We start from the raw sequence: 27,159 nt of genomic DNA on the forward strand, positions 1-27,159 counted from the left end.
CCAAAGGTTACAATTGTTATATTATAAATCAACAACTATTGCATGCACAATGTAAAATTGGAGATTTCTAGAATGTATTTTTAGTAACATGCTGTATGCCATGTGCAATATGCTGTTTTTGACCTACGAAAAGCTAAACACAACAGTATTTGGCCTGCAAACTGAGTAAATACAAATGTACATGTGATCAAGTTTTAACAAATCACAAATCCTTAAAAATATTTAATTAATAATATAACTAAGTACAGATGTTTATTGTAGATAAGTTGATGATTGCAAAAAAAAAAGCATCATATAAAATATTTAGTTTATAATTTTTATTTTCATGTTAGATTTTTTTATGAATTTAAAACAATGAGTGACATACAACACTTATTCAACACAGCAGTAACTTACAGAGTATTTGATACAAATATAAAAAAAAAATCATCTTCCATACTCACAAAACACAAAATGACAGTTTATGATATTTAAGGAAAAATCAACTTGTTTTATTTACTTTCAACAATGGTCCTACACAAATGGCATCATTCATGATTGTATGATTATAGATTGTCAGAATGATATTGAAGACTACTATGACTTCTTCACTGATTGTGCTGTCAGGTATATTTCTCTTAACTGCTTCTTTCTGTCATTAAAACAGCCTGAAAAAAACATTATTGTAAATAATCGTTTATCTCAAACAAGCAATTTGTACATCACAAATGTTTATTCAGGTCTACATTTTAACTATTTTTCTAAAGCATATGCCATGTAGTGCTATTACAGAAATACATATGAACCATTTTGAACCAACTGTATATGGTAAACAACAGGTACAATTGTTGAAAGAAGGAGGTTTGATAAGAGCCAGTTTTAACCACTGAAAAGCATAACTATCAAAATATTTAAAACTTATGAAATTATGTTATTAATAATTAATTCATTAATAAATGAACAGCCTAAATATCATCTAGATTGGTTCTTACAGAATGGTAACTTGTGATGTCACTATGATGTCATGAACACATTTAAATTGACATATTGGACAAATTTTACAGTTTTTGAATGCGGTAAATGGACATTTAGAAATGATAATGAATGAATATCATAAATTGTATATGGCAAAAAATTCACACACACATGACCAATCAAATCAAAGTCATAGGTGGAGCAAAAAAACTTCCCTGAGCCCAAGTTTAAGATGTACCCTAACAATGTTTTCATATAGATGATAATAAGCATGAGTGTCATTTGATTTAGGCTCCATTACATCCTATTCTCTCTTTCTTTGCTCAGAATGACATCTTACCTAGATAAGAGTTAGGTGTGGATACTGCTGAGCCATTAGCAGGTGTACAGTCCATATTGTCATCTGCTACAATAGGTCCATCATCCCAAAGAAGGTCCCAACCACCAATTCTCTTCTCTTTACCTGTTAATCTGTAAAAATTACCAAGACATACAGTTTTATGGTTCATAAGTGTTTCTCGTTTCTCATTTTTTATATAGATTAGATGTTAGTTTTCCCGTTTGAATGGTTTACACTAGTTATTTTGGGGCCCTTTAAGCTTGCTGTTCGGTGTATGCCAAGGCTCCATGTTGAATACCGTACTTTGACCTACAATGGTTTACTTGTACAAATTGTGACTTGGATGGAGAGTTATCTCATTGGCACTCATACCACATCTTCTTATACCTATTATTTAAAATCTTCAACATTCCAACTTAGTTTACAGCCATCCAATGTTTTAAGCAACTTAATTTTACATTCTATAATAACGATTTATGAGCATAAGGTTATCAAAACTGCTCAAATATCCTTAAGGATGTACACCTCTGAAGAGCCAAAAATTTCTAGAATTAAACTTTTTTTTCTTAACTTGATTTTTGGGTTTATATGACTGTAAAAAAATATTTGGTGAAGAAAAAATCATATGATTGTGCACTTCTTTTTTTGCTACGGCCCTTCAAAAGTACCCAATTTTGATGATTTTCCCATTTTTCATAATTTTTTACCCATTTTTGGGCTATTATGGTAAAGAAAATCACAGTTCCGCATTAAACTTTTTTTCATACTTTTGAATAAAGATGAAGTGCCCCAATCTGAATAAATTTAACTTAAGAAAATAAAGGTAGGTGTTGATATAAGAAAGTTTTATCATATTTTGATGCTTTTTCGTGTCAAATTTAGCATGCTGTCAATTTTGTAAATTTTTGATTTTTCTCTGTTTTAAGAACAAAATGCATATTATTTCAAGTTCTTTGTTTTAAATGACTGACAAAATACATATCTAAGAAATTTGAAAAGAAAAAGTGATATGGGATGTACAAGTTTTTGGTAAAATCATTTCTTGTACCCCTCACCCATTTTCTCAAAATTTTGTCTAAAAAGACTGACTTGATTGGTAATAAAATTTGAAAAATTTATTACTCAAAAAATACTTATTGTAAATTTTTCACAGAGTTAAGTTTGATTATAACATTTCTTAACTTCATTGATATTTTCCACTTGTATCACATGTTTTGGAAATATTTCCAGAACGAGATTTCAACGAGACTGAAACGTCAGAAGAATACATCCTTAAGACACTGTCCATGTAGCAAAACTGGCAAACAGAATAAATAAATTACCAAGGGTACAATTGTCTGTATGTAATAATCAGCAACTTGTATTTGTGAAATGTTTTAGTTATTGTCAAGTATATAAAAATATGGTAACTCATTAGTGGATATGATTGAAAAAAAGACAACTATGAACCCAGAGACCAAAGGATGTGGATGTTTTTTCAATAGTCCAGGAATTAGTTCATTGTTTACAAAACTATATGTTTCTTAATTTTACAATTCTGTAGATGTGTAAAAAACTTACAATAGATAATAAAATGATATATCATATTATTATACAAAATCTTACCTATTTTCAAGGTCAAGGACATTTAAAAGGTCACTTAGGAGACCAAACTTTAGATCATAATCTTCTTTTCCACTGGCAGTCAGAGATGGAGAAGCATTAATTTCTATTAACCACCTACAAAATATCATATCATCAAAATATAGAGTTACTGCTCTTTTTGTGACAGCAGGTTTAACATTTAAAGTAATGCTTAAAAATATTATTTGATTTATTGGTAAAACAAAGAATACAATTATTTTAGCAGAAAGTATATTTTTAACAAGTACATTACTTTCTAGCAACATTTAGCTTTATCAACAGTATGTGATGAATTTCAAGAAGTACTTTTAAAATCATTTATCCACTGATGCCATTTCTTTAATGACAACTAGATTTAGAAATAAATGTTAAATTATATGTTTAAAGGATAATTTTTTTTCCTTAGTCAACTCTGGTTGTTTTTTTAACAAAGTAAATCAAACACTACAATTTATCAAATACTTACGGTTTTAAGTCACTATCCAGAAGTACATCGTAACCATACATCTCAAAACAATGTTTGTCATTAATTATTATCTTCTGAACACTTTGTAGACTCTTTATTATTATGTTATCTATAGATTTAAACATCTTCTGTACCTGTAGAAATAATCATACACTGTTAGATCAAGTTTGAAAAATTATACTTAAAATCGATGGAATTTTTACCATGTACATTGTGCATGAAAAACTACATATGTTTGAAATAATACATGTATCAAACCTAATAATCCTGATAATAATTTTTCATAGTCAAATGGTCAAAAATAACCTTTGAGAAATACTTAGGCTACAGGCTCCAGAAACATATTTTAAAAAATTTTTAAATTGGTAAAGCATTGTCATTTATGTTGCATCGAGGTGCTGATGAGGGGGGGGGGACCTTTTTCCTTTAGTGGTTGGGGGGAGCAGTTGAGACATCCAGTACCCCATTCCTTTCATACTTTTTTTAATATTAAAAATACATACTCTATTCTATATTCATTTGGGTGTCTTATCATACATGAACAGCCCAACAGCGCCAATCTTCATGTTCAAAACTTGAATGTGTACATGTGTAACACACATAATTAACCACACAACAATGTCAATTTCAGCATGTTCAGTGATTGTCACATTCAGTTCAAATTTCTGAAGCGTAGGACAAATCATACACTTTTGTTTTAAATCGGACAATGTTTTGTTATTTGTTTTTACTGTTGAAATTAGTTGTTATGTTATAATAAATAATTATTTCCTTTGAGCGATGTATTATTGTTGACCATGCGAGATTCTTTTCAGCGTACCCATCGGCTGATTGTATGATTTTTTTGTAATATTGCTACGCCTCAAAGGTAAAATAAACAGAAACTAATATATTTTTAATCGAAAATAAATGCAATAAATGTGAGTTTTTCTGTCTTTCAAGCAAAAACAATGTACAAAATCAATTGCAGGATAAAGACAATAACTGTTTAGTGTCTTTAAATATCAGCTGTATTTGCACTTGGCTCGAAACAGGAGTAATAGCTTGCTGAAGCATTACACCTGTTTCTTCACCTCATACAAATACAGCTGATACTTTAAGACACTAAACAGTTATTGTCTATATATTTTGACATATACTTATGATTTAATCAGCATACCCTGTCATATATTTCATCTTAATTTCTCACCCTTATCATATATAATGAAGCAGAAAATAGTGACCTATTCCAGCAGCTCATTTCTACCAAAAATTACATAGTCCAATTAATCAGCAAAAATACAGGACTATTTTTACAGTGTATTCTTATCACTCCTCATAAGGTTCAATGTTAAGCTTGTGAATTTCCCAGGAAAAGAAACTGAAAAGAATCCATTTTTTATAAGAATCAAGAAATCTCTTTGATGGTCATGTTAAATCACCCATTTGAAATATCTTTTATAGTTTTAAAGATAACAGGGAAGAAACAAAAAAAAATAATGGTAAAATTATAATTAAAGGGCATTAGCTTCAATATCGAGTCGACTGAAGATTTCAGCCATTATTGACATAGATAGTCATTTTCAATCTCTAAATTCTTTCTATCTATTACAGTTTCAAAATAATAGGCAATAAAGCAAAAAATGGTAAAAAAGAATTCGTCATTTCAGGGCAATAACTCCTACAAGAAGTCGTCTGACAGTTTTGATGTGAATAGATAGAAGGTAGGGTTTATCATTCTGAACATTTTTGCACCGTCAAATTTTTTCTATCTTCAGTGGTTTACAAGATAATAGATAAAACTTACATTTTACCCCTATGTTCTATTTTTAGCCATGTTGGCCATGTTGGTTGGCAGGCAATTTTATTGGAATCACATTTTTATAAAACTAACCCTTTGGGCCAGGTGAGCTAATTGTATCTGACCTTTAAAAAAAAATTGATTGCATTACAGATACTCAAACATTGTTTCTTAAAACATGCTGTAGGTCAAATTTCAATTAAATGGGCACCTGATCCCCTAAAAACTGACCTTATCTACACCATGTTTGGCTGCCAGATATTTCCTGAGTTGTTGGGTCGACCATTTACAACCTTTCTCAGGGTCATAATCTGGAGCATTCTTCTGTACAGCAACATTGGTTAAATGTACATCTGTTTAGCGTTGTAAGGAAACAATATAACCTGACAAGGTTTTATATCAAGGTTTTATCTTATTTGGCACAACTTTTTGTAATTTTGGGTCCTCAATGCTCTTTAACTTTGTACTTGTTTGGCTTTATAACTATTTCGATCTGAGCTTCACTGATGAGTCTTTATATAGACAAAACGCGCGTCTGGCGTATTAAATTATAATCCTGGTACCTTTGATAACTATTTTACTTGTTCCTGATTTTCATATTACTTTGAAATAAAACTAACATGAGAAAATGTTCATTTCATCTTAATTGCAAGAATAAACCTCTCACAAGAATTTCTGACATTTTGACCTTCATTTATTATACAACAAAGCTTATTGGACTTGCTTACATAGAAAAAAAACCAAATATATGATTTCTTCAAAGAAAAAAAATTATGATAGGGTTTCCAGTTACATAATACTTGTTTCTGGATAATTTCAAATACAACATTCAAAGCATCCCTAAAAACTAATTTTTAAAATGATTAATTTCCCCATAAAATGTCATATGAACTAAAAGTTTTGGAGGAAAAAATGTGTTTACTGTTGACATTGATCTATCTTCAGAGAGGTTAGCTATTGTGGTTGATTTGTTATGACTAAAATCCTGTCTTTTTAACATCCATATCTGAAATCATTTTGTTGTTATCATTAAAAAATAACAGAAACACTCCATCAAAAATATTCAAATGTTATTTAAAAAAGGATACATGTATCTTCAATGGAATCTAGAGAAAATCTGGTATTAGAAAATCTGGCAAAACCTCCACGATACAGCCATACTTTTAATGGATTATACTGTAAAATATAAAAAACACAATTAATATTACGGGTAAAATTTTCATGATTCCCTTCCAAATAATTCTGTCAGACAAACCATTTAGGACTGTTCTGCTAAAAAAAATGTTTCTCTTCATTTATCTTCTATCATACATTCAAATCATGACAATCAACTTTATTTATTTATGATAGAGAATAAAATTTGTCTCTCCTGTGTGTAATTGTGTTAGTATAATGCAAATGTGGAGATCTATTCAAAGTCAATGGATCGTAACAAAGCGTCAAGACCAAATGATCTTCATGGAATTACGATGTGTACACTTAGACAACTGCATAAAAATATTTACCATAAGTGGTTTCCCTTAAACTGACCAAATGACTGATGACTTGGACCACACAGTAAAATTCTCAACTCTGGGACTTATTTGATGCAGAAATATTAAGTTTTGTTAACAAATACAGTCAAACCTCTTTAAAGTCAAAGTCAAATGGACTGGACAAGAGTATTCGACCTGACAGAGGTTCGACTGTGTCGAGTGTGTCGTCGTAAATTTGGAATGCATGAAATATGGTATGTGATTCGTGATAACTATGTAAATTATGGAGTCACTCGTGGAAAGAAACTAGTTCAGAAAGATCTCTAATGAGGGTTGTTTGCTTTGCATTCAATTATAATAAATTTATCATAATTGTCTTCATCCTTTTATTTATTATAATTGATGAATTTTAATTCTTACGATTCATGTCATCTTGGCTTGGGTCCTTTAAATTTGTTTCGTTTTAATATCGGGAGAAATATGTTCAACACATAAATATTTTACACATAAATACTATTGCCAAGAATTGATTAAGTAGAATTCTTTTGATTTTTTAGTGATAAATAAGAATATGCAAAAACCAAACACACTCTGTTGGATAGTGGTCTCACTGGCAATCATATTTCATTCAGACTAAAACAGAAATATTAGAAGCAAATTCTTTTATACTTACTGAACAGACTAAAACATAAACTCTGACATCAAATTTCCTACCACCAATGAGGAGTGGATTTTCTATATATCTCTGAACAACATAAGTCTCTGGTACATCTCTGGTCTGATCTGATAATGGCTGATATTCTCCCTGAAACAAAGTATATAATGTGATTTAGCAAACATATACTGATGTAACAATAAGTCTCTGGTACATCTCTGGTCTGGTCTTATAATGGCTGATATTCTCCCTGAAACAATATATTTATTATTTTTTATCGATTAAATGTGATTTAGCCAACATATATACTGATGTAACTTTTGATCCAACAACAGTGTACTAAGAAACCATATATAAGAATAAGAAGATGTGGTATGATTGCCAATGAAACAATTATCCATCAGGGACCAAATGACGTGAATGTTATCAACTGTTGGTCACTTTATGGCTTTAAAACAATGACCAAAGGTCATATGATATAGTCAGCTATGCTTAGTTGTAAAGGTAAAAACAACTAAAATTTACTCTGAAACTATGATTAACCACAAAAAAAATATTCTATTTACTGTACATGTTACATTACATTTGCACAAAAAATTGCTAATTCATTGTTTTCCATTTTGATGTTTTCAGCTTTTTAAAACTGACAAATTGCTTCTATTTATACATTTGATGCCAATTATAGCTATATAATCTGACTCAGAAAATATGTTAGAAAAAAAAATTGGCTATTTCTTAATAGTACTTGGTTTTGGAAACATTGTTTGTATGCTCCGACCAACTGAATGTTTGTAAGAATGTGTATTAAAATCTTCATTCATCTGAAGACCAAATTTTTTGTTTGCCAATTGTTCCCAAAAGGATACATCTTATATTAATGTTTGAAAGTAATATAGATATTTTTCAAAATTGTTTTGATAACAACTGCTGTATCTTGGGGAATTAAATATATAACAGACATACATAACTTCATCTGTATATAGTGCATTAAAAATAACTGATTTTAAGGGCATAAATAGGGATTTTTTGTGTTTTTGGTGAATTAGGAAAACAACATATATTTGCATCTACATATGAAAGCACTTTCTTGATATTTAGTATTCTACTAACTGAGAAAAAATAATAAAAAGCCCTTACCATATGAGTTTTGTCTTTTGAAGAATTCTGGAGCACCTGAGATCACCCCCTGTGGGATTTGTATTGCTCAGTCTTTAGTTTTCTATGTTGTGTTTTGTGTACTGTTGTTTGTCTTTTGGTCTTTTTTTTTTTGCCATGACATTGTCATTTCTTTTCAACATAGAGTATGAATGTCTCTTTGGTATCTTTCGCCGCATTTAGCTACCATTTTCAGTTTTTAATCTAGGTACCTATACTATAACCTGTCATATGCAATTGCTGGAAATTTTCATCATTTCCTCAGTTTGAAGAAATGAATTCAAACTGCAACTAGAAAAAAGCTTTTGGCCCATTGGTATTGTAACAAGAGTGCACACGCTGAAATGTCTCGCCTTCTTTACTAATCATTGATATTATGTTGATAGTCCTAAATATAAAGCTTTATTACAACTGTCACATAAACTTAACATTAACCAAGTAAACTAAACATTGACCAATGAACCATGAAAATGAGGTCAAGGTCAGATGAACCATGCTAGGCAGGCATGTACAGCTAACAATTCTTCCATACAACAAATATAGTTGACCTATTGCTTATAGTTTAAGAAAAACAGACGAAAACACAAAAACTTAACACTGAGCAATGAACCTTGAAAATGAGGTCAAGGTCAAATAAAACCTGCGTGACTGACATATAGATCATAAAATATTTCCATACACCAAATATAGTTGAACTATTGCATATAGTATTAGAAAAAAAGACCAAAACTCAAAAACTTAACTTTGACCACTGAACCATGAAAATGAGGTCAAGGTAAGATGACACCTGCCAGCTAGACATGTACACCTTACAATCATTCCATACACCAAATATAGCTGACCTATTGCATGCAGTATTAGAAAGAAAGACCAAAACTCAAAAACTTAACTTTGACCACTGAACCATGAAAATGAGGTCAAGGTCAGATGACACCTGCCAGCTAGACATGTACACCTTACAATCATTCCATACACCAAATATAGTAGACCTATTGCATACAGTATAAGAAAAACAGACCAAAACACAAAAACTTAACTATAACCACTGAACCATGAAAATGAGGTCAAGGTCAGATGACACCTGCCAGTTGGACATGTACACCTTACAGTCCTTCCATACACCGAATATACTAGACCTATTGCTTATAGTATCTGAGATATGGACTTGACCACGAAAACTTAACCTTGTTCACTGATCCATGAAATGAGGTCGAGGTCAAGTGAAAACTGTCTGACGGGCATGAGGACCTTGCAAGGTACGCATATACCAAATATAGTTATCCTATTACTTATAATAAGAGAGAATTTAACATTACAAAAAATCTGAACTTTTTTTTCAAGTAGTCACTGAACCATGAAAATGAGGTCAAGGACATTGGACATGTGACTGACGGAAACTTCGTAACATGAGGCATCCATATACAAAGTATGAAGCATCCAGGTCTTCCATCTTCTAAAATATAAAGCTTTTAAGAAGTTAGCTAACGCCGCCGCCGCCGCCGTAGCCGCCGCCGCCGGATCGCTATCCCTATGTCGAGCTTTCTGCGACAAAAGTCGCAGGCTCGACAATAAAACCAAACTGCTAGGAAAAGTACTGTAAGTCATGTGACTTTATCTATTTTAGATAAAAAGAGTAGAAAGATGTGTACCTTTTTCCAGTCTGTAATGTCCTTTAATCTCCTAAACAAGAAAATTCCCTTGCCCTGTGACTTGGCTGCTGGTTTCATTATCCAAATGATCCCAAGATTCTTCTTAAATTCTTCCACAAAAATGTGATATTCTGACTGAAATTAAAAGGGAAAATCTTCCATTTTTACATTTTATTGCTTAAAACATCTACTGTAAATTCAGAAATTATTGCATGCACTTATTATTGTGATTTTTAAAGAATGGACAAAAATGAGAGTTTAATTATTGTGATTTTGAAAAGTTCTGCATAAGATCTAGGTTTCAGTTATCAGAATGCGAGTTCTTATCATTGCGATACTCACCCAGTCGAAATAATAAAAATAATTTCTAAATTTACAGTAGAGTAACACTTAAAGTTTCATGATAATTTTCCATCTATTATAAAATATTCATTGAAGAACTTGACCTATGATGATATGCATTTGGTTTCAGAATTAAATACATTTGTAATATGATTTTTTATCCAAAAATAATATATCAGTATTAGTATTCCAAGTTTTTGAAAATTAGTTACACAATTGTTTGACTTTTATTTTTAAGAACAAAATATATATGTAAAAAAATAATTTTACCACTAAACTAATATTGTTTTAGTATGTATTATAAATGAAATATTTTCATTTTTCTAACATTTAATATTTCAATAATTCATTGAGATAAAACAAATATTGGTCACAGTTTACTTACAGGAAGTTCATATGTTGTTGGGTAAAAATCAAAACTGAAATGCAAAAAAAAAAAATAAAGAGAATTAGAGAATTTACTGTATCAAAATTGATACATATGGTGAGAAAACTGAAAATTGCACAATGATCTCTGATAAAGACATAATATATTATTAGACCTAGTTTACAATACAGCATATGTACAAAGTTATCCTCTTCTCAATATTTTCACAATTTGTTCAATTTAGAAATGAATAATGATATCTTTATTCAATTTAACATAAAAACAAATTGAAGTAAGCATTAAACAGTTTTATAATCTTATTTGTATATAAGTAATTTTATTAAAGACCAGAAATCTGACAAACCTTTGTGCTTCAGTCTTTCCTTGTTCTCTCTCTGTTTGCTTTCTTAATCTTTTCAGATTTTTCACCATTAGGTTTTTTCTTGTCAACTGAGGTATAGAAATATTCTTGTTAAAAGTTTTACTTTGTCTGACTTAATAATCAGACTCTGTTAAATAAATGTGCATATTTTTTCTGTCAATAAATCTGAATCATTCTCATATTCCTAACCTCTTTTTAAATACATTTTTTTATAATTTTGATATTTTGAATATTAGAAACTTCAGTATATGAGCTGAATCGGATAAAAATCGACCTTACACAAATGAATATCAATACATCTGTAATTGAAACCTATTTCAGGTCCAAAAAATCTGTAGGAATGTCTGTTACTATTTGAAAATTGAGTTGTTATAAGAACACTAGTCTACAACGCAGACCAAACTTCATCTTTTATTTCGAATTTGAATGTTCCAAAATCAATCAAAGTCTTATGCATGTACATGTATATGTGCACTTCCATAAGGTCAATTACTTTCCGATGCAGGTCATAGGTAATGGTAACCACCTTCCTGTATAGACAATGGTGACATTTTGTATGAAATCAAACTTACAATCATTTACCACATTTAAAAGATATGATAGTAAAAAGACAGATGCTGCACCAAACTAGCTCAGATGAAAATGTAAAGTTTTGTCAAATAGGGAAATAAATGCCCATAAAAATGATATGATGGTTTTTTTAAAGACAATGTGTCATGAATCTGGTTAAAACCAAAGGAATATCTCTATATAAATGGATATTATTTTTCATAATATTGTCTGATATTCATGTAATATGGTTATATTGTTGTTGAGTTCCAGACTCATTTACCTATACCCTGTCATATCATGGTTCTTCTTTTTTCTAAATTGTAGTGCTTTTCAGAATTCAAACATGACACATCACACATATCTATAGCTGTTACGACTATAAACATCTTACTTTATTACACTTTTGAAATATCTATATTTATAGCTGTTATGACTATAAAATCTTTACTTTATTACACTTTTGAAATATCTATATTTACAGCTGTTACGACTATAAACACTTTACTTTATTACACTTTTGAAATATCTATATTTATAGCTGTTATGACTATAAACACTTTACTTTATTACACTTTTGAAATATCTATATTTACAGCTGTTACGACTATAAACACTTTACTTTATTACACTTTTGAAATATCTATATTTATAGCTGTTACAACTATAAACACCTTACTTTATTACACTTTTGAAATATCTATATTTATAGCTGTTACAACTATAAACACCTTACTTTATTACACTTTTGAAATATCTATATTTATAACTGTTACGACTATAAACACCTTACTTTATTAAAAAATCTATATTTATAGCTGTTACGGTTATAAACACCTTACTTTATAACACTTTTGAAATATATATATTTATAGCTGTTACGACTATAAACACTTTACTTTATTACACTTTTGAAATATCTATATTTATAGCTGTTATGACTATAAACACCTTACTTTATAACACTTTTGAAATATCTATATTTATAGCTGTTATGACTATAAACACCTTACTTTATAACACTTTTGAAATATCTATATTTATAGCTGTTACGACTATAAACACCTTACTTTATTACACTTTTGAAATATCTATATTTATAACTGTTACGACTATAAACACCTTACTTTATTACACTTTTGAAATATCTATATTTATAGATGTTACGACTATAAACACCTTACTTTATAACACTTTTGAAATATCTATATTTATAGCTGTTACGACAATAAACACCTTACTTTGTTACACTTTTGAAATATCTATATTTATAACTGTTACGACTTTAAACACCTTACTTTATTACACTTTTGAAATATCTATATTTATAGCTGTTATGACTAAAAACACCTTACTTTATTACACTTTTGAAATATCTATATTTATAGCTGTTATGACTATAAACACCTTACTTTATAACACTTTTGAAATATCTATATTTATAGCTGTTACGACTATAAACACCTTACTTTATTACACTTTTGAAATATCTATATTTATAACTGTTACGACTATAAACACCTTACTTTATTACACTTTTGAAATATCTATATTTATAGATGTTACGACTATAAACACCTTACTTTATAACACTTTTGAAATATCTATATTTATAGCTGTTACGACAATAAACACCTTACTTTGTTACACTTTTGAAATATCTATATTTATAACTGTTACGACTATAAACACCTTACTTTATTACACTTTTGAAATATCTATATTTATAGCTGTTATGACTAAAAACACCTTACTTTATTACACTTTTGAAATATCTATATTTATAGCTGTTATGACTATAAACACCTTACTTTATGACACTTTTGAAATATTTATATTTATAGCTGTTACTACTATAAACACTTTACTTTATTACACTTTTGAAATATCTATATTTATAGCTGTTACGACTATAAACACCTTACTTTATTACACTTTTGAAATATCTATGTTTATAACATATATCTTATTTGACTAAGATGGCGCCACCTACCTCATAATGGTTTCTGAAATGTAGTATTTTCTGGTGTTCATGTAAAAACATAGTATCATAGTTCTGATGCAGCCATTCTCGGTCACACCAATAAAAATCCCAGTCCCCATCACTGTAAACAAATAAGACAATTAGAAAACACAATGTGGACATAAAGATTACACTTCAATACATACCACTGTAAAATAAAACATCACTAATCCATTCAGACCTGATACTACATGTAGTACAAAGTAACCTTTGCCACTTATTTCCCTGAAAAATGTCTTTTGATATATACAGTATACACATTTCATAAAACCAGTGTTTTATTGAATGTTTCCTTTTGATAAAGAAGCAAATAATTATGATACTTGAAAGTTGAGTCTACACAACCTGTGGTAACGTTGCCCAAACATCATATTCATCATACACACAATAGTTGTCTTATTCAGTATATTTTTATGCCAGAAAAACTTCAAGAAAATATGTTTGACCAAATATAACTTACCATTTAAAAGAAACTAAATATTGAAATATAAATTCTATAGCTATTTATCTTTTGGCCTGTTTTAAAATAATGCATGTTTTCAACAATGACAAATTTTTTAAATCTTGAGAAAACCATATTCTTCCATTTTAAGAATATATGACAGGTATACAACAATCCTGTAACTTTTGGATTTGAAAGCAATAAATTATCTTTATCTTTATTTTTTATTATGTATAATAATATCATCTTTATCACCTGAAAACAATATCAAAAATCTGTATATATGGCCTAACTTACAGTCACAGCTGAAATACGATTTCTAATACATGAGATTTCATACCATATATATAAAACCAGTATCAACCTAGATCCTTTGTGAATATATATGCCTATGTCCAATATTTTATGTAGTGAAAAAAAACCCTTATTTGCCACATTTTGCAGTTCACAGGAATGATAATGGTAATTATACAATTCATCAAAATTAAACTCAAACTCATGAGGGAAAATTATATATATAAAAACTATATATCACCCATACTCATTATATTAATGATTAGTTCTCATTTAGATTCTTAATAGAAAAGCTATTGCTGTACATATGCTATCTAATGATATAAAAGTTTAACATTCATTATATATACAAAGATTGTTGCTATTTAACTTCACCAGAGTATGTCTGCATATACTAAAATTTACTGACATAGTACATGTATATTCCTAAAACATTCAACCTTTCAAAGGTGATTCCACAAAAATTCCACAAATTTCCACCTTAATTCCAAAGTAAATCCCTATTACATTCCAGTTTTATTCCAAAGAAATTAAACAGAACTGAACAAAATTTCACTGGAATAATTGAATTCAACATCTGTCATCTAGAAGACAAATAAATAGTTCATGTATCCTGAAATAAATTTATTGAAAATTAAAAGGTCATAAGTTCATGTTTACCCCAAAATGTTCATGATTTAACAACAAAGTCTGCTGTAAAACTGAAAGTTGAAGGAAGAACAGATTAGTACATAACTTAGTGTTAAGTAAGTACAGACGTACATTAATACAGCTTGTTACAGTAGTGTAAGTCTGCAGTAATACAGCTTGTTACAGTAGTGTAAGTCTGCAGTAATACAGCTTGTTACAGTAGTGTAAGTCTGCAGTAATACAGCTTGTTACAGTAGTGTAAGTCTGCAGTAATACAGCTTGTTACAGTAGTGTAAGTCTGCAGTAATACAGCTTGTTACAGTAGTGTAAGTCTGCAGTAATACAGCTTGTTACAGTAGTGTAAGTCTGCAGTAATACAGCTTGTTACAGTAGTGTAAGTCTGCAGTAATACAGCTTGTTACAGTAGTGTAAGTCTGCAGTAATACAGCTTGTTACAGTAGTGTAAGTCTGCAGTAATACAGCTTGTTACAGTAGTGTAAGTCTGCAGTTAAAAGGACAGAAGTGTATTGTATGTTTCTACATATACCTGATCTAGTTAAGACAATATATTTGTTTTATAATTCATTAATTCTTATTATTATTTTCATTACTTCTATATATACAATCGTTTTTGGGGGTTTAGGGGTAGAGACAGTTACATGTCTTACTGTGGACTGTTAATTTGTAAACTTACACTTTAGAAATCTGGCTCAGCAAGTCAGTCTAGTACCAAACAAAGTTCATATACAAATCAAATCTAAAATGTTCTTGAGCAGAATACGGATGTAATATTTGCCACTGGACATTAAACACCAATTACTCATAACGTCCTTACCTTGATTTGAAACAAATGTATCAATCAAAATCATATGAAAAAAAGATGATTTTTGTGGTATACATCATTGATGTAGCAACTGAAAGACATTTTTAAACTATGATAAACATCATGGTCTTTTTTCTTCTTCTGTGAAAGTACTTTTATTTGACAGCACTAATTTCCATGGAAATTGCATTTTTAATCCAAATCACAGATTTCAAGTATCCAATAAAATGCAAATTTCCATTTTTGTTTTTGGTTTGTTGGGGGTTGTTTTCTGAAACCAGGAATTAATTACTGTGAATTCATTATTATTCATTGGATATTAATTTTCATGTATTTCATGGGTTCAGGAGAACCACGAATTTAAATGTTTAACAAAGTACAAATTTTCTAGGGAATTTATGCAACATCTGGCAAAACCATGAAATCAAATATCCGCAAAAATTGGTATCCACAGTCTACACAAAGAATTAAAGAACGTTCACTGTGCTAATACCATATTCAATTTCAATTTAAAAAAAAAAGTTAATTTCTAACAAGGAAGGAAAATTGAACTAAAAATTTCCCAAAAGTCAATGCTAGAATATATGAAGTAGAACAAAGTGTTAACGGAAATATAAGACGAACTATAACCAGTTTTTGGAGGTCTAACTAGACCAAGTATCACTTACCTGTTTCTAGGGATTGGAGGTAAACTTTGGAAACTGTAAAATGTTTGTGGGTTTTATAACAGATATCATACAGAAAAACACCAGCTAAGATCATTACTCATTACAAAAACAATATATAATACAAATCTTTTTCACCACTGAACATCTGAAAATACTTACTGAACCATGAGTTACATGTATTTACATACTTTACACACACTTTTACTGTAATGTAGCTTTCAGAAGATGCAATACTTCTAATAAATTAAACACAGTCAGGTTTCTTGGTCTTGTTAAAAACTAAAATTCAGTCCTGCTTTCCCTAGCTTGCATTTGTATTTAAATACTACCTACTGGAAAACATTGAACACATAATAGCAAAATTCTTTAGTCATAACTGCTCTATATTTTTTCCCATTAATATGGTTTAATTAGAGAGAAAATAGTTTTATAGAAAAAAAATTATATAATATATTTTAAAATTCAGTAGACTATTTGATGATGATAAATGTAAATAAATATATAGAATAATTTGTTAGAACATTTTTAAGGTAATCAGCTATATCATAAAAAAAGATTTTCTCCAGAGTACCCAATGGTATATGTAGTCTAATTAAGTCGTCTGGATTTTAATATATTTGAGGACACTACAAGAGAAGGAGACCAAGATTAATTTAGCCATTATCACCAACAAATTTTAGAAAATATGATCTATGATAAAAGATAGATTTCAGTACTTAGGACATAAAGTTTGATGGTGACCTAAAGCTTGAATATTGCAGATTTCAATAGGCATATAGTTTTACCTGATACATTTGTACTATAATTTGTTTTTACTTTCACTGTGTGAGATTCATATGTACAGTCTGTTGAAAACAATATTTTTGGTAGTTCACATTTTGTTTTTTTATGGCTTAACTTTTATGCAAGTAAGTCCATGTTCTTGATATCAAAATCCTTAAAAGTTGAACTGACATTCATAACCCAAACATTAAATAGAAAATCTAATTATGTTCATTGAACTATGAAATGCTGGTTGACACCACTGCTGGTGGACATTTCATCCCTGAGGGTATCACCAGCCCTTTAGTGAGCACTCCTTTGCTGACATGAAATATCATTCAAATGATCATTTTCTTTAGAATTATTGTTCATGAATTATCAAAATCATTTAAAACTTGAAGATTTTTCTTCCCGCAGGCATAACTGGCCTTAGCCAGATATGACACCTCCTTTTGGATTTTGGTTTTACTAAATAATTTTAAACTTTGAAATATGAAATTGGCCATCCAACTATTTTTCTTCAAGCATCCTTGATGAGTCTTCTATAGAGGATGGCATGTCTGGCATACTTAAATTATAAGCTTGGTAAACTCTATGAAAACTTTTAACCATTTTGGTAGAGTTCACACAATAGTATATAGACATGAAATATTGGGCTGTTTTCTGCTCTTTGGTTGGGTTGTTATCTCTTTGACGCATTCCCCATTTCCATTCTCAATTTTATTTTACAATATATCTTAATGTTTATCAACAACTAATACTTTGAAGTTTGGAAGGTATTATCAGTGGAGAAAGTCTAGTCTTCTTTGGTAAGTTAAGTTATTAGCCCCTTAACAGAATACAAAGTGAAACAGATAACTAGTTTGTATAATAAAGATGTTATTAAATTAACTAACAAACCAACATACTGTTTGATTTGATATGTTAAGAAAAGATTGATAACTGACCCATGAGAACTAAGATATTAACGGTAGAAAAAGGTAAAAATAACAAAAAAGATTTCTGCTACTCATGCAAATCAGGAAATTGTATTAAAAGTTAGAACAATTCTACATTATGACTCTAATATAAAATCAGTATAACGTTTAGAGGTATAGGATATAGCCACTCACCCTAATCGTCCTTGTGTGTTAACCTGTGTGGCTTGTGGTGCCACTGGCTGAATAGGTCGACTAAATGTTAATAAAATAAAGATATCACATATCTTTAACAAATGTAAAATTCCCATGCATATGACTACGAGACAATAGTTTATACATACAACCTCATAACTCTTTTTCTTTAATGTATTATTTTCTTTATACTTTTATACAATATTCTAGTCTCTCTCTCTATATATATATATATATATATACACTACAGGGGCGGATCCAGCCATTTTTAAAAGGGGGGTTCCCAACCCAGGATAAAGGGGGGGTTCCAACTATATGTCCCCATTCAAATGCATTGATAGTAAAAAAAAAGGGGGGGTTCCCACCCCCGGAACCCCCCTCCTGGATCCGCCACTGCACTGTAAAATATTCATTCATACAGCAAATTCATGGAATTAAAATTCAAATGGATTATGTATATAATAATCTTTAAATTTATGAATTGGTCAGAAAATTTGACACATTCATTTCTGTTAAATTGAGAATGTTTGAAAAAATGTTTTTAGATTCTCTAAAACGAAAAAAAAAATATAAGAGAAATTTGAAATTTCTGTACAATACAATAAAGAGACAATAAAAATGTCTTTGTTTAATATTTCTTAGCTGCATTTTTGCATAACTTCCATTATAAAAAAGTTAATAGAGAAGATACCAAGCTAGGCAATTAAAACTCTGGTGCTGCTATAAAAATTAAAGTTTTCTCCTTCAGATTCAGACTGGTTCCAAAATAACACAAACTTAATCCTTTAGTAAACAATGAATGCATGACAATGAAAAAGTATCTGCAGAAATTGAATGCTTTTTTTTGTGCTGCTCAGTATTTGTTAAACTCTTCATAACAGTCCACAAAATACTAGCTGAAAATTTAAATTAATTATTTTCTATTAACTAATTATTTCACCTTTGTAGAATTGCCATTCTAACATATAAAACATACAGTAAAAATGGACTGGCTGTCAATTGCTTTACAAACACACAAAAATATACAGTTCAGACATAGAAAAATATACAGAAATAACTATAACAAAATTGTGACCTTCACCTTGGTGCTCAGTAGCAAGTCATGTTACCATAAAAACATATAGGTGCTGCATCAGTTTTGTGCTTTATAAGAAAGTGAAGAGAACTTATAGTAAAAAAATAAAGAAAAAGAGTAAGAGTCGATGGTCCATCACCTTGGTAACATATGACCTTGAACTCACCTGAATCGACTTGGGATTATAATATTTGATGACTGAGAACTTCCCGTATTGCTGTAATGTCAAGGTCAGATATATGAAACAGAGCATTTAGTCAGAATTATGTTAAATGATTACTAGATAATCATGTTAAGAAATTTATTCTAATCCATAGAAAAATGAACTTTTTAGTCACACTTTTTAAAATGAATAATACATGAAAACTTTTTGACCCTTGATGAGAATGGCAATAACTTTATTGAAGACTGTAGTAAGTATTGAAGACCTTTACCATATTGAGAAGAACAATATTCAATTCAAGGTACTAATAAGAGGGAAAAACAGCATGCTGAATATTTTAAGCATCTACCAGTAACGTCAAGGGTGTTATTGTTAGTAATGGAAAGGCTTCATGCAGAGACAAATCTTGTTAATAATTTTCATGATATGAGGCATCGATCCATGCAGTTACATTGCTGATAAAAGACTTATGCAATAGATTTATGAAGGTCTAGAAAATTGAAATATGCAGATAGATTTAAAATGAAAATGAATGAATTTCCAAGATTTAATTAGACTCTTTTTCAATGGTGTTAAGATCAAATGAAAAAACAAAAGCAAGATATTACTAGTGGTCCATAACTAGAATAAACTTCTGACATTAATGTTTAAAATTCATGTCCTATAAACATTTTTACTCTCAGTTCACTTAAAAAGTAAAATAACAAAAATACTGAACTCCAAGGAAAATTCAAAACGGAAGGTCCTTTATAAAATGGCAAAATCAAAAGCTCAAACACATCAAACTAATGGAAAACAACTGTCATATTCATGACTTGGTACAGCTCAAATGTATATCACGAAAAAAACTCTACTTGAAATAAAGGAAATTATAACCCGAACAGAAATGTCTGTCTTCACAGTAAAAATGTACATGTTACATAATAATAGCGTTATTCAGTCCCAGGCAAAACTAAAACTGACACCTTGCCTTATCAAGCTATTTAAAAGACAAAAATGGTTCAATGGCAAAGAATTTAAAAATACTAAAAGGATGATGAAAGTAAAAAAAATATTACCATGAATCAAAATTATTATTGAATAAAAGATAATGTCATTCAGAAAATCAAAGTAAATGTAAAAAAAAAAACAAACAAATCAAATAAAAACAAAAAGAAAAGAAAAATAAAAGGTTAACAGCACCTTATACTAAGCACTATATATGGTAATATCTCTGGAAATCAACTTCACATGTAAGGGGAAAAAAAGGTGGGAGAACTTTGCTTCTCAGCACAGCTCAATATGGAAACGGATATGAAAAAGATGTCATTCACTTGCTGGTGGTGTATCTATATTTGTGCAGAGAGAATGTTCAAAAGGATGATAGGTAAAATATGAGATGATATTAAAAGATAAAAATTCTAGAACAAGAAGAATATTTCAAAGGACAGCCAGTTAAAGATGGGATATACTTAGTGAGGACAATCAATTTAACAGGCAGAAGGACAACAAAGACCTATAGCTAACAACAAGAGAACCCAGGAACCCAAAAATTGTCATTGACTAAAATAAATGATTAAATTATTTGAATTGGCCAATATTTCAGAAATCATTGCGAATTTTTAACTTTGACTACAAAATAATTTCTATTTGCTTAATTGGTAGAAGAAATAATTTATATTCTTTACATTGGAATATTATTCTAGATGCGTTTTGTAAAACAGAAATCGAAAGATCATAAATGCAGTATTTTGTATCAAATGAAAACCTGTTACGAAAACAACACAGCTGGATGACTAAAGGTTTGAGGTAAGGTTATAAATCTAATGCATCATTGGGATGTCAGTACTTAAACATCAATGACCAAGAACAGACATTCAAACAATATCTATCTATCTGCCACTTTGAGGTATAAATTACTGCACTTCATTTGTGGACAACTTAGTAGAAGCAGTTGCTACAACTTAGAGCCTCCTTGTTGTTATAAACAGATATTCCACCATGAAACAATTTCATTTTTCAAAGAAAATTAATGTAATCTGTAATCATGATGGTTTGAGAAGCAGTGTATACACATTAAAAGGTTAATGCACTAGATTTTGAACCTTAGATTAAGTTAAGATGGTAAATGGAGAGATAGAAGATGTGACAATATTTGAGACTGTGATACTATAATAAAATAAAGGAGAGAAACCAAAGTTCTGCAAGATTTCTGGGTTCATGACTAGAAGATGTGATTATGATTGAGGTTGTGATTCTATAATTGATATAAATAAAGGATAGATTTCAAAAATTCTGCAAGATTTATTGGTTGCAGGTTTGGTATGTCTATATAAGGCAAAGAACCAGTTCATTGTATATCTGGCAGTACTCACCTTGGTCTTGACTGGTTTCCTGTCTGAGTCTGACCTGAAGTTTGCTGACTGGAAATTACAAAGCAATAATGGATATGAAAGGATGTATCCCATTTTTTAAGTTACAAAAATATTTGACCCTAAGATGTGGATTCAAATGAATCCCATCATTTATTAAGTATAACAGATTTTTCACATATTTTTTATTATGTAAACTTTCCTCCTTGTACATGATGTAGTACAAGAAAGAAATTTGTTGGGATCTATCAATCAGATATCTAACCAACAAATAAATAAAACACAAAAAATAAATCTAGATGTCTGAATAAGGCCTTCAACAATAGATTGTTTCATTTAACAAGCTCTTAATTGTTCAGTCTGAAATAAAGCGAAATTATATAGAATTTTAGATCTAATATTGATTGTATTCTTAAAGTTTTTTTTTAATATTACAATCTTTTTAAACAATAAAACACTCAACAGAAGCATGCCAGAAATCTAAAAGTTTTTAATACAATGTGTCCCAATTCACCATAAACCAAGGCTTTCGTGTGCATACGTGTGGACAGTTGCTGTCAATTTTCAGTGCATTTGGTGTATTTCTTAATATTAAAAATTGACTTTGTTGATGAACATGAAACATACCCAAAGTTCAATGGAAAAATGGAAATAAATCAGCATATATAATGTTATGATCAGCCTTAGAGAACATGTCAATTTATTTTACATATATCAGAAGAATATTTTAATCTAAAACTTTTCAAATTTGAGTCAAAGATAGAAAAAATATTATATTAACATATCAGTACAAGTATAAAGTTTCATAGACATCTTGGAAACCAATAAAATGTGGACTGATTTATTTATAACTTGATTCAACAACATTAGTGAATCTGTATGAGTAAGCCAACAGCTAATTAATAGTGAAGCAGATGTGATAAAACTTTAGTGATGAAATGAATGTTCAGTATTTCACACATCATGCAGTTAAATTCCAAATCATCAATTCACACAGAATAAACTTTTTCAAATACTTTTATTTCAAAGAAATGTAAAATTATAATCATTAAAGTTCAACAAAATCTAAGTATGAAGTCACATTATAAATTAGAATGACTTGAACCCACCCTGTCCCCTATACCACTTGTTATCATTGAATGCAGAAGAAATGTGTCAAAATTATAAAATCTCAATCTGAATGCCTAAAATTGTGACAGGACTTTAATAAATGCATATTTAATGACAACATTCTTTGTTTGTCAAAAATCAAAACAAAAATAAACAAAGAACTATGCCCAGGGAAAGAAAAAAATGCAATAGCTATCATATCAATGTTCATAAAATGTCAACTCAAATGTGCATGCTAGGCCTGTAAAATTATAATTCTGGTACCTTAATAACCCAGTTAGACTTACTTTGATGGTCTTGTGCCCTGTTGGGCTGCTGGAACCTGACTATTTTGACTGAAATTGACAACAAAGCTATTGAAGCTTCAAAACATACAGTAAACTAAAGCTGCTGATTTTCTATAAGCAATAGCTCATATATAAACAGCACAAACATTTGCAACTCAAAAATCCTAGTTCTCTAATCCAACTTCCAAGCATGCATGAGCAATAAAGTCAGCAGATCAAAATCTCTAAATACAATATACTTATTGGAAATACCCACTTGCATTGAATATCTTGCAAACAAGAGTGTAACATATATAAAATAAGGTCCTGTTATTCAGACATTTTAGTTGAAAAAAAAGAGGGAATTTTGTCAGAAACGACATATTAGTTAAAAAAAAAAGAAGTTTGTTATACACATCTACTATTCTAGATTCAGAGAAACACCTTACAAATCAGAGTTATTTCCCTTTAAGGATTTTTTTTTTCATTTCTGACTTGTCCTGTAATTATGAAGCTCGTTTTACTTTCTCAACATATTTTCATAAATATTAAGTTTAGTGAAATTACTTTGACATCTAAATAAAACACTTCTATGGAAAAAAATCATCACGACTGTCAACAACATTTATATCTATATCAACATATAATACAAAATACATTTGAATAATAGTTTGGTGTAAAAATGTTACTTTCACTCTGATATATATATTTGTATATGTAAATAAACGCATAATAATGCCTTACCCTGGTACCTCTGTCCAGCCTGGTCTTCCCCGCAGCACATCTAATATAACATTCTGTAGTGAACACTTATAGCGAATTTCTCTGTCTCTACACATAAAATAAATTTCATAGTTTGAACAATATAAGATAAGTAAAATGGTAGTTTACAAAATGAAAATAATAAAAAAATTTCAGAAGTGAAATAAGTGGTTTTTTTTGGTTCATGTCTGTCATATTTGTTTCAGTAAATTATTTTGTTGTGAATTAGGCCTTTAGTTTTCTTGTTTGAATGATTTCACATTTTTCATGTCAGGGTGTTTTTAGCTGACTATACAGTATGGGTTTTTCTCAAAGTTGAAGCCCCACTTCACTTGAACTCTGGTATTTAGTTGTCTCATTGCCAATCATACCACATCTCCTTATTTTTATATTCACAAATTTAAAGTTACATAATTAAAATGGTTTTTAAAGCATTAGATTTTTTGAAACTACATAAGTGAACATACAAAAGTATTTGGGATTTATGATCATTCATAAAATAAATTTTATCTTTGGTATTGTTGCTACTTGCTTGAGAAATCCACAAATTTAAAATTCTCATTTGCATTGTTATGGTTACCAAAATTAATAAAACATCAAAATAATCAACTGATAATGTATTCTGATAAAATTTTCTAAACTTAAATTCTGATATTCACCAGTTAAAAATAAAATCCACTGCATTCTCATGATAGTCTACAACTTAATTTTTTTATTCTACAGATTTCCTCTTATAAAATTGAATGTCTGTTTGGATCAATAAAATCTCTGGTAACATAGTAGTTTGTACTATCACATAAAAGCATATAATTAATAACTTAATTAAAATTACCCAATTATTCCTCGGTTCTGTTTGGGATTTTTACTCTGATAACCGGGAATCTGAAAAATATAACTATACAAGAATTTTCTCTATAAAAAACATCATGATTAATACAATACACTGTATACACCGTATGTACAATGTATGACCAATATTATTGGTCTTTTTATATCTTTTCTCATCTTTGAAGTGTAATTTTAAGATTTGTATTTTCCTTATACTATATTATATAACCCTTAAGATTTAGAAAATATAAAAGGAGATATCGGCAACATGCTAAACAAGCATCCAAACCTATCCACATTTAGGGTTAACTTAGACAAACTTTCTACTTTTATTTCAATATCCATCTTTTAAAAGCTGCTGTTGTACCAAGCAATGTTAATATACCAGTAATTAAAATGCAAAAAAAAAATGTAAAGAGTACCACTTTACCCTGTCTCTAGCTTGCAATTGCTTCTGGTATGTAAAAGTGTAATCTTGACTGCCAAAAACTCATTTATCAGTAAAATAAAAAAAAAATGAAAAAAAAAATAATTTAAATGAAAAGCAAGCATTGAATGCCATCTACTGATTATGAAGAAGCTCCTTTCCAAGTTTTGCAAAATTCCATGAAGTTTATTCACATATTTCACACTGTATCTAAATGTTGACTGAAATCTGTCAGTGAAATAAGAAAAAATAAAATCAATATTTTCATAATTTTGTTTTGGTATAATCCAGGATACTGTCTTTTGTTTCACGCAGAACATTATACCTAAGTTTCATAAAATTCCATGAAGCCGGTGATGAAGGTTTGACAAAGTTATCGGTGTCTCAAAAACTTTAACCACAGATTAAACCTTAATATTGACAACACAATAACACAACAAACGAATTTATGATTGCTATGTCTCACCTTCGTGACTTTCATCACAAGTCAGGCAAAAACTAGAACCACTAACAATACTTACTCTAGCAACTTTAGACATGTTTAATACCTCTTAACACTGCACTGAAAATATAATTAGATTATAAATTAAAAAAAAGTATATATGTTCTGATCATATGTTCACTTTTTTTAATTTGACATAAGAAAAGTTCTTTTGTAGTATTTTTGTTTTACAACATATGGTCCAGATTGGCAAAGGGAGGTGGGGTTCTGTTTTGCTTGTACCAAGTCAAGCTATCTGGACAATGTGTATTTCATTGTTGATAATCCTTGTTTGTATGTCTTCTTTGTGAGAAGTTCGGTGTTGGTATGGTTTGTAGACTAGTCTAATATGATGATTCCTGTGGGCCTTTTCACATGTTTATGTACAAGTTTTATTTTACAACATCAGATTAACCAAATGTGAAAATTCAAAAAAAGAAAAACATATTTTTTTGTGATACAACTGTACTTTTTCTTGAAATTGGTTTTGTTTTAGTTTTTATTCATTTTTTTTTTTGTTATTCGTTATTTATATAACCATTCCCTTTTATGTCTGAACAAAGATGAACTACAAAATGTTGCAAATATATCTATAGTGTTCTACTTTTCTGTGACATACATTCCAAGAAGGATAGGTACATGTAGGGGAATTCCAGATTGTAACGCCAGTGAAGACAGATATATAACAATCTACTTACTTTATTTTAATTGTGAGAAAAATCTGTTAAGTCCAGACCAGAATGTTCCTTTCTTCTCATGTTTGATATTCTACAATAATATAAAACTAGCTCAATATAAAATTAACACAATTTTGCAGAACAACATTATTCTTGTTATTTATTCAAGCTTCATATCAATATACATGTAATACATATTAAAGTATCATCAAGAAAGTTAGTATTCAGGTGAAATTGTTTTTTTTTTAATTTCAACATTGCACTTTTGAGCAACTTTTTTTAATGATTTGTCTTGCTGTTTTTCTTTATATTTTAAAGTTCCATTACTGCATAACACAACTATTAAAATCCATTGGCAGACTTTAACTTTCAATCATCCAGGTAATTGCCAAATATTGTTCATTCATGTTTATCATGTTTATAATCAGTAAAATCATACACAACTTCAGTAATTAATAGGTCACTTATTACCTTTTCACCTCTGACATGAAATGATGGAAGATTTCGTTTTTTGCCATGGCATTGTCA

The 27,159-nt window shown here is 29.5% G+C and overlaps 1 protein-coding gene across 10 annotated transcripts; it reads right to left on the reverse strand.

Moving 5' to 3' along the window:
- Positions 1–204: 204 nt before the first annotated feature.
- LOC127700442 (probable tubulin polyglutamylase TTLL9) lies at positions 205–26,753 on the reverse strand. 10 transcript variants are annotated; one of them, XM_052203904.1, is made up of 20 exons: positions 26,653–26,753; positions 25,995–26,035; positions 25,051–25,100; positions 24,201–24,287; positions 23,478–23,525; positions 22,084–22,131; positions 19,733–19,783; positions 18,492–18,551; positions 16,618–16,650; positions 13,731–13,842; positions 11,171–11,256; positions 10,825–10,858; positions 10,098–10,232; positions 7,312–7,443; positions 6,252–6,339; positions 5,395–5,516; positions 3,384–3,517; positions 2,900–3,013; positions 1,295–1,425; positions 205–647 (listed from the first exon to the last, which is right to left on the reverse strand). In XM_052203904.1, exons 2-20 carry the CDS (start codon positions 26,010–26,012, stop codon positions 577–579), a joined length of 1,554 nt encoding a protein of 517 aa, XP_052059864.1. In that variant the 5' UTR covers positions 26,013–26,035; positions 26,653–26,753; the 3' UTR covers positions 205–576. The 10 variants fall into 10 exon arrangements, with proteins under 10 accessions (XP_052059864.1, XP_052059867.1, XP_052059865.1 ...); XM_052203907.1 differs by lacking the exon at positions 19,733–19,783; XM_052203905.1 differs by lacking the exon at positions 16,618–16,650.
- Positions 26,754–27,159: the final 406 nt, after the last annotated feature.

This window comes from Mytilus californianus, unplaced genomic scaffold, assembly GCF_021869535.1.
Source record: "Mytilus californianus isolate M0D057914Y unplaced genomic scaffold, xbMytCali1.0.p SCAF_5, whole genome shotgun sequence".
NCBI lineage: Eukaryota > Metazoa > Mollusca > Bivalvia > Mytilida > Mytilidae > Mytilus > Mytilus californianus.

What these genes read in the sequence shown, in the direction of transcription:
- LOC127700442 (XM_052203904.1), bottom strand. An exon ending in AACACACAAGGACGATTAGG is followed by an intron (nt 16,651 to 18,491) that starts GTGAGTGGCTAT and finishes AACATTTTACAG; the next exon opens with TTTCCAAAGTTTACCTCCAA. An exon ending in ACATTACAGACTGGAAAAAG is followed by an intron (nt 7,444 to 10,097) that starts GTACACATCTTT and finishes ACTTTGTTTCAG; the next exon opens with GGAGAATATCAGCCATTATC.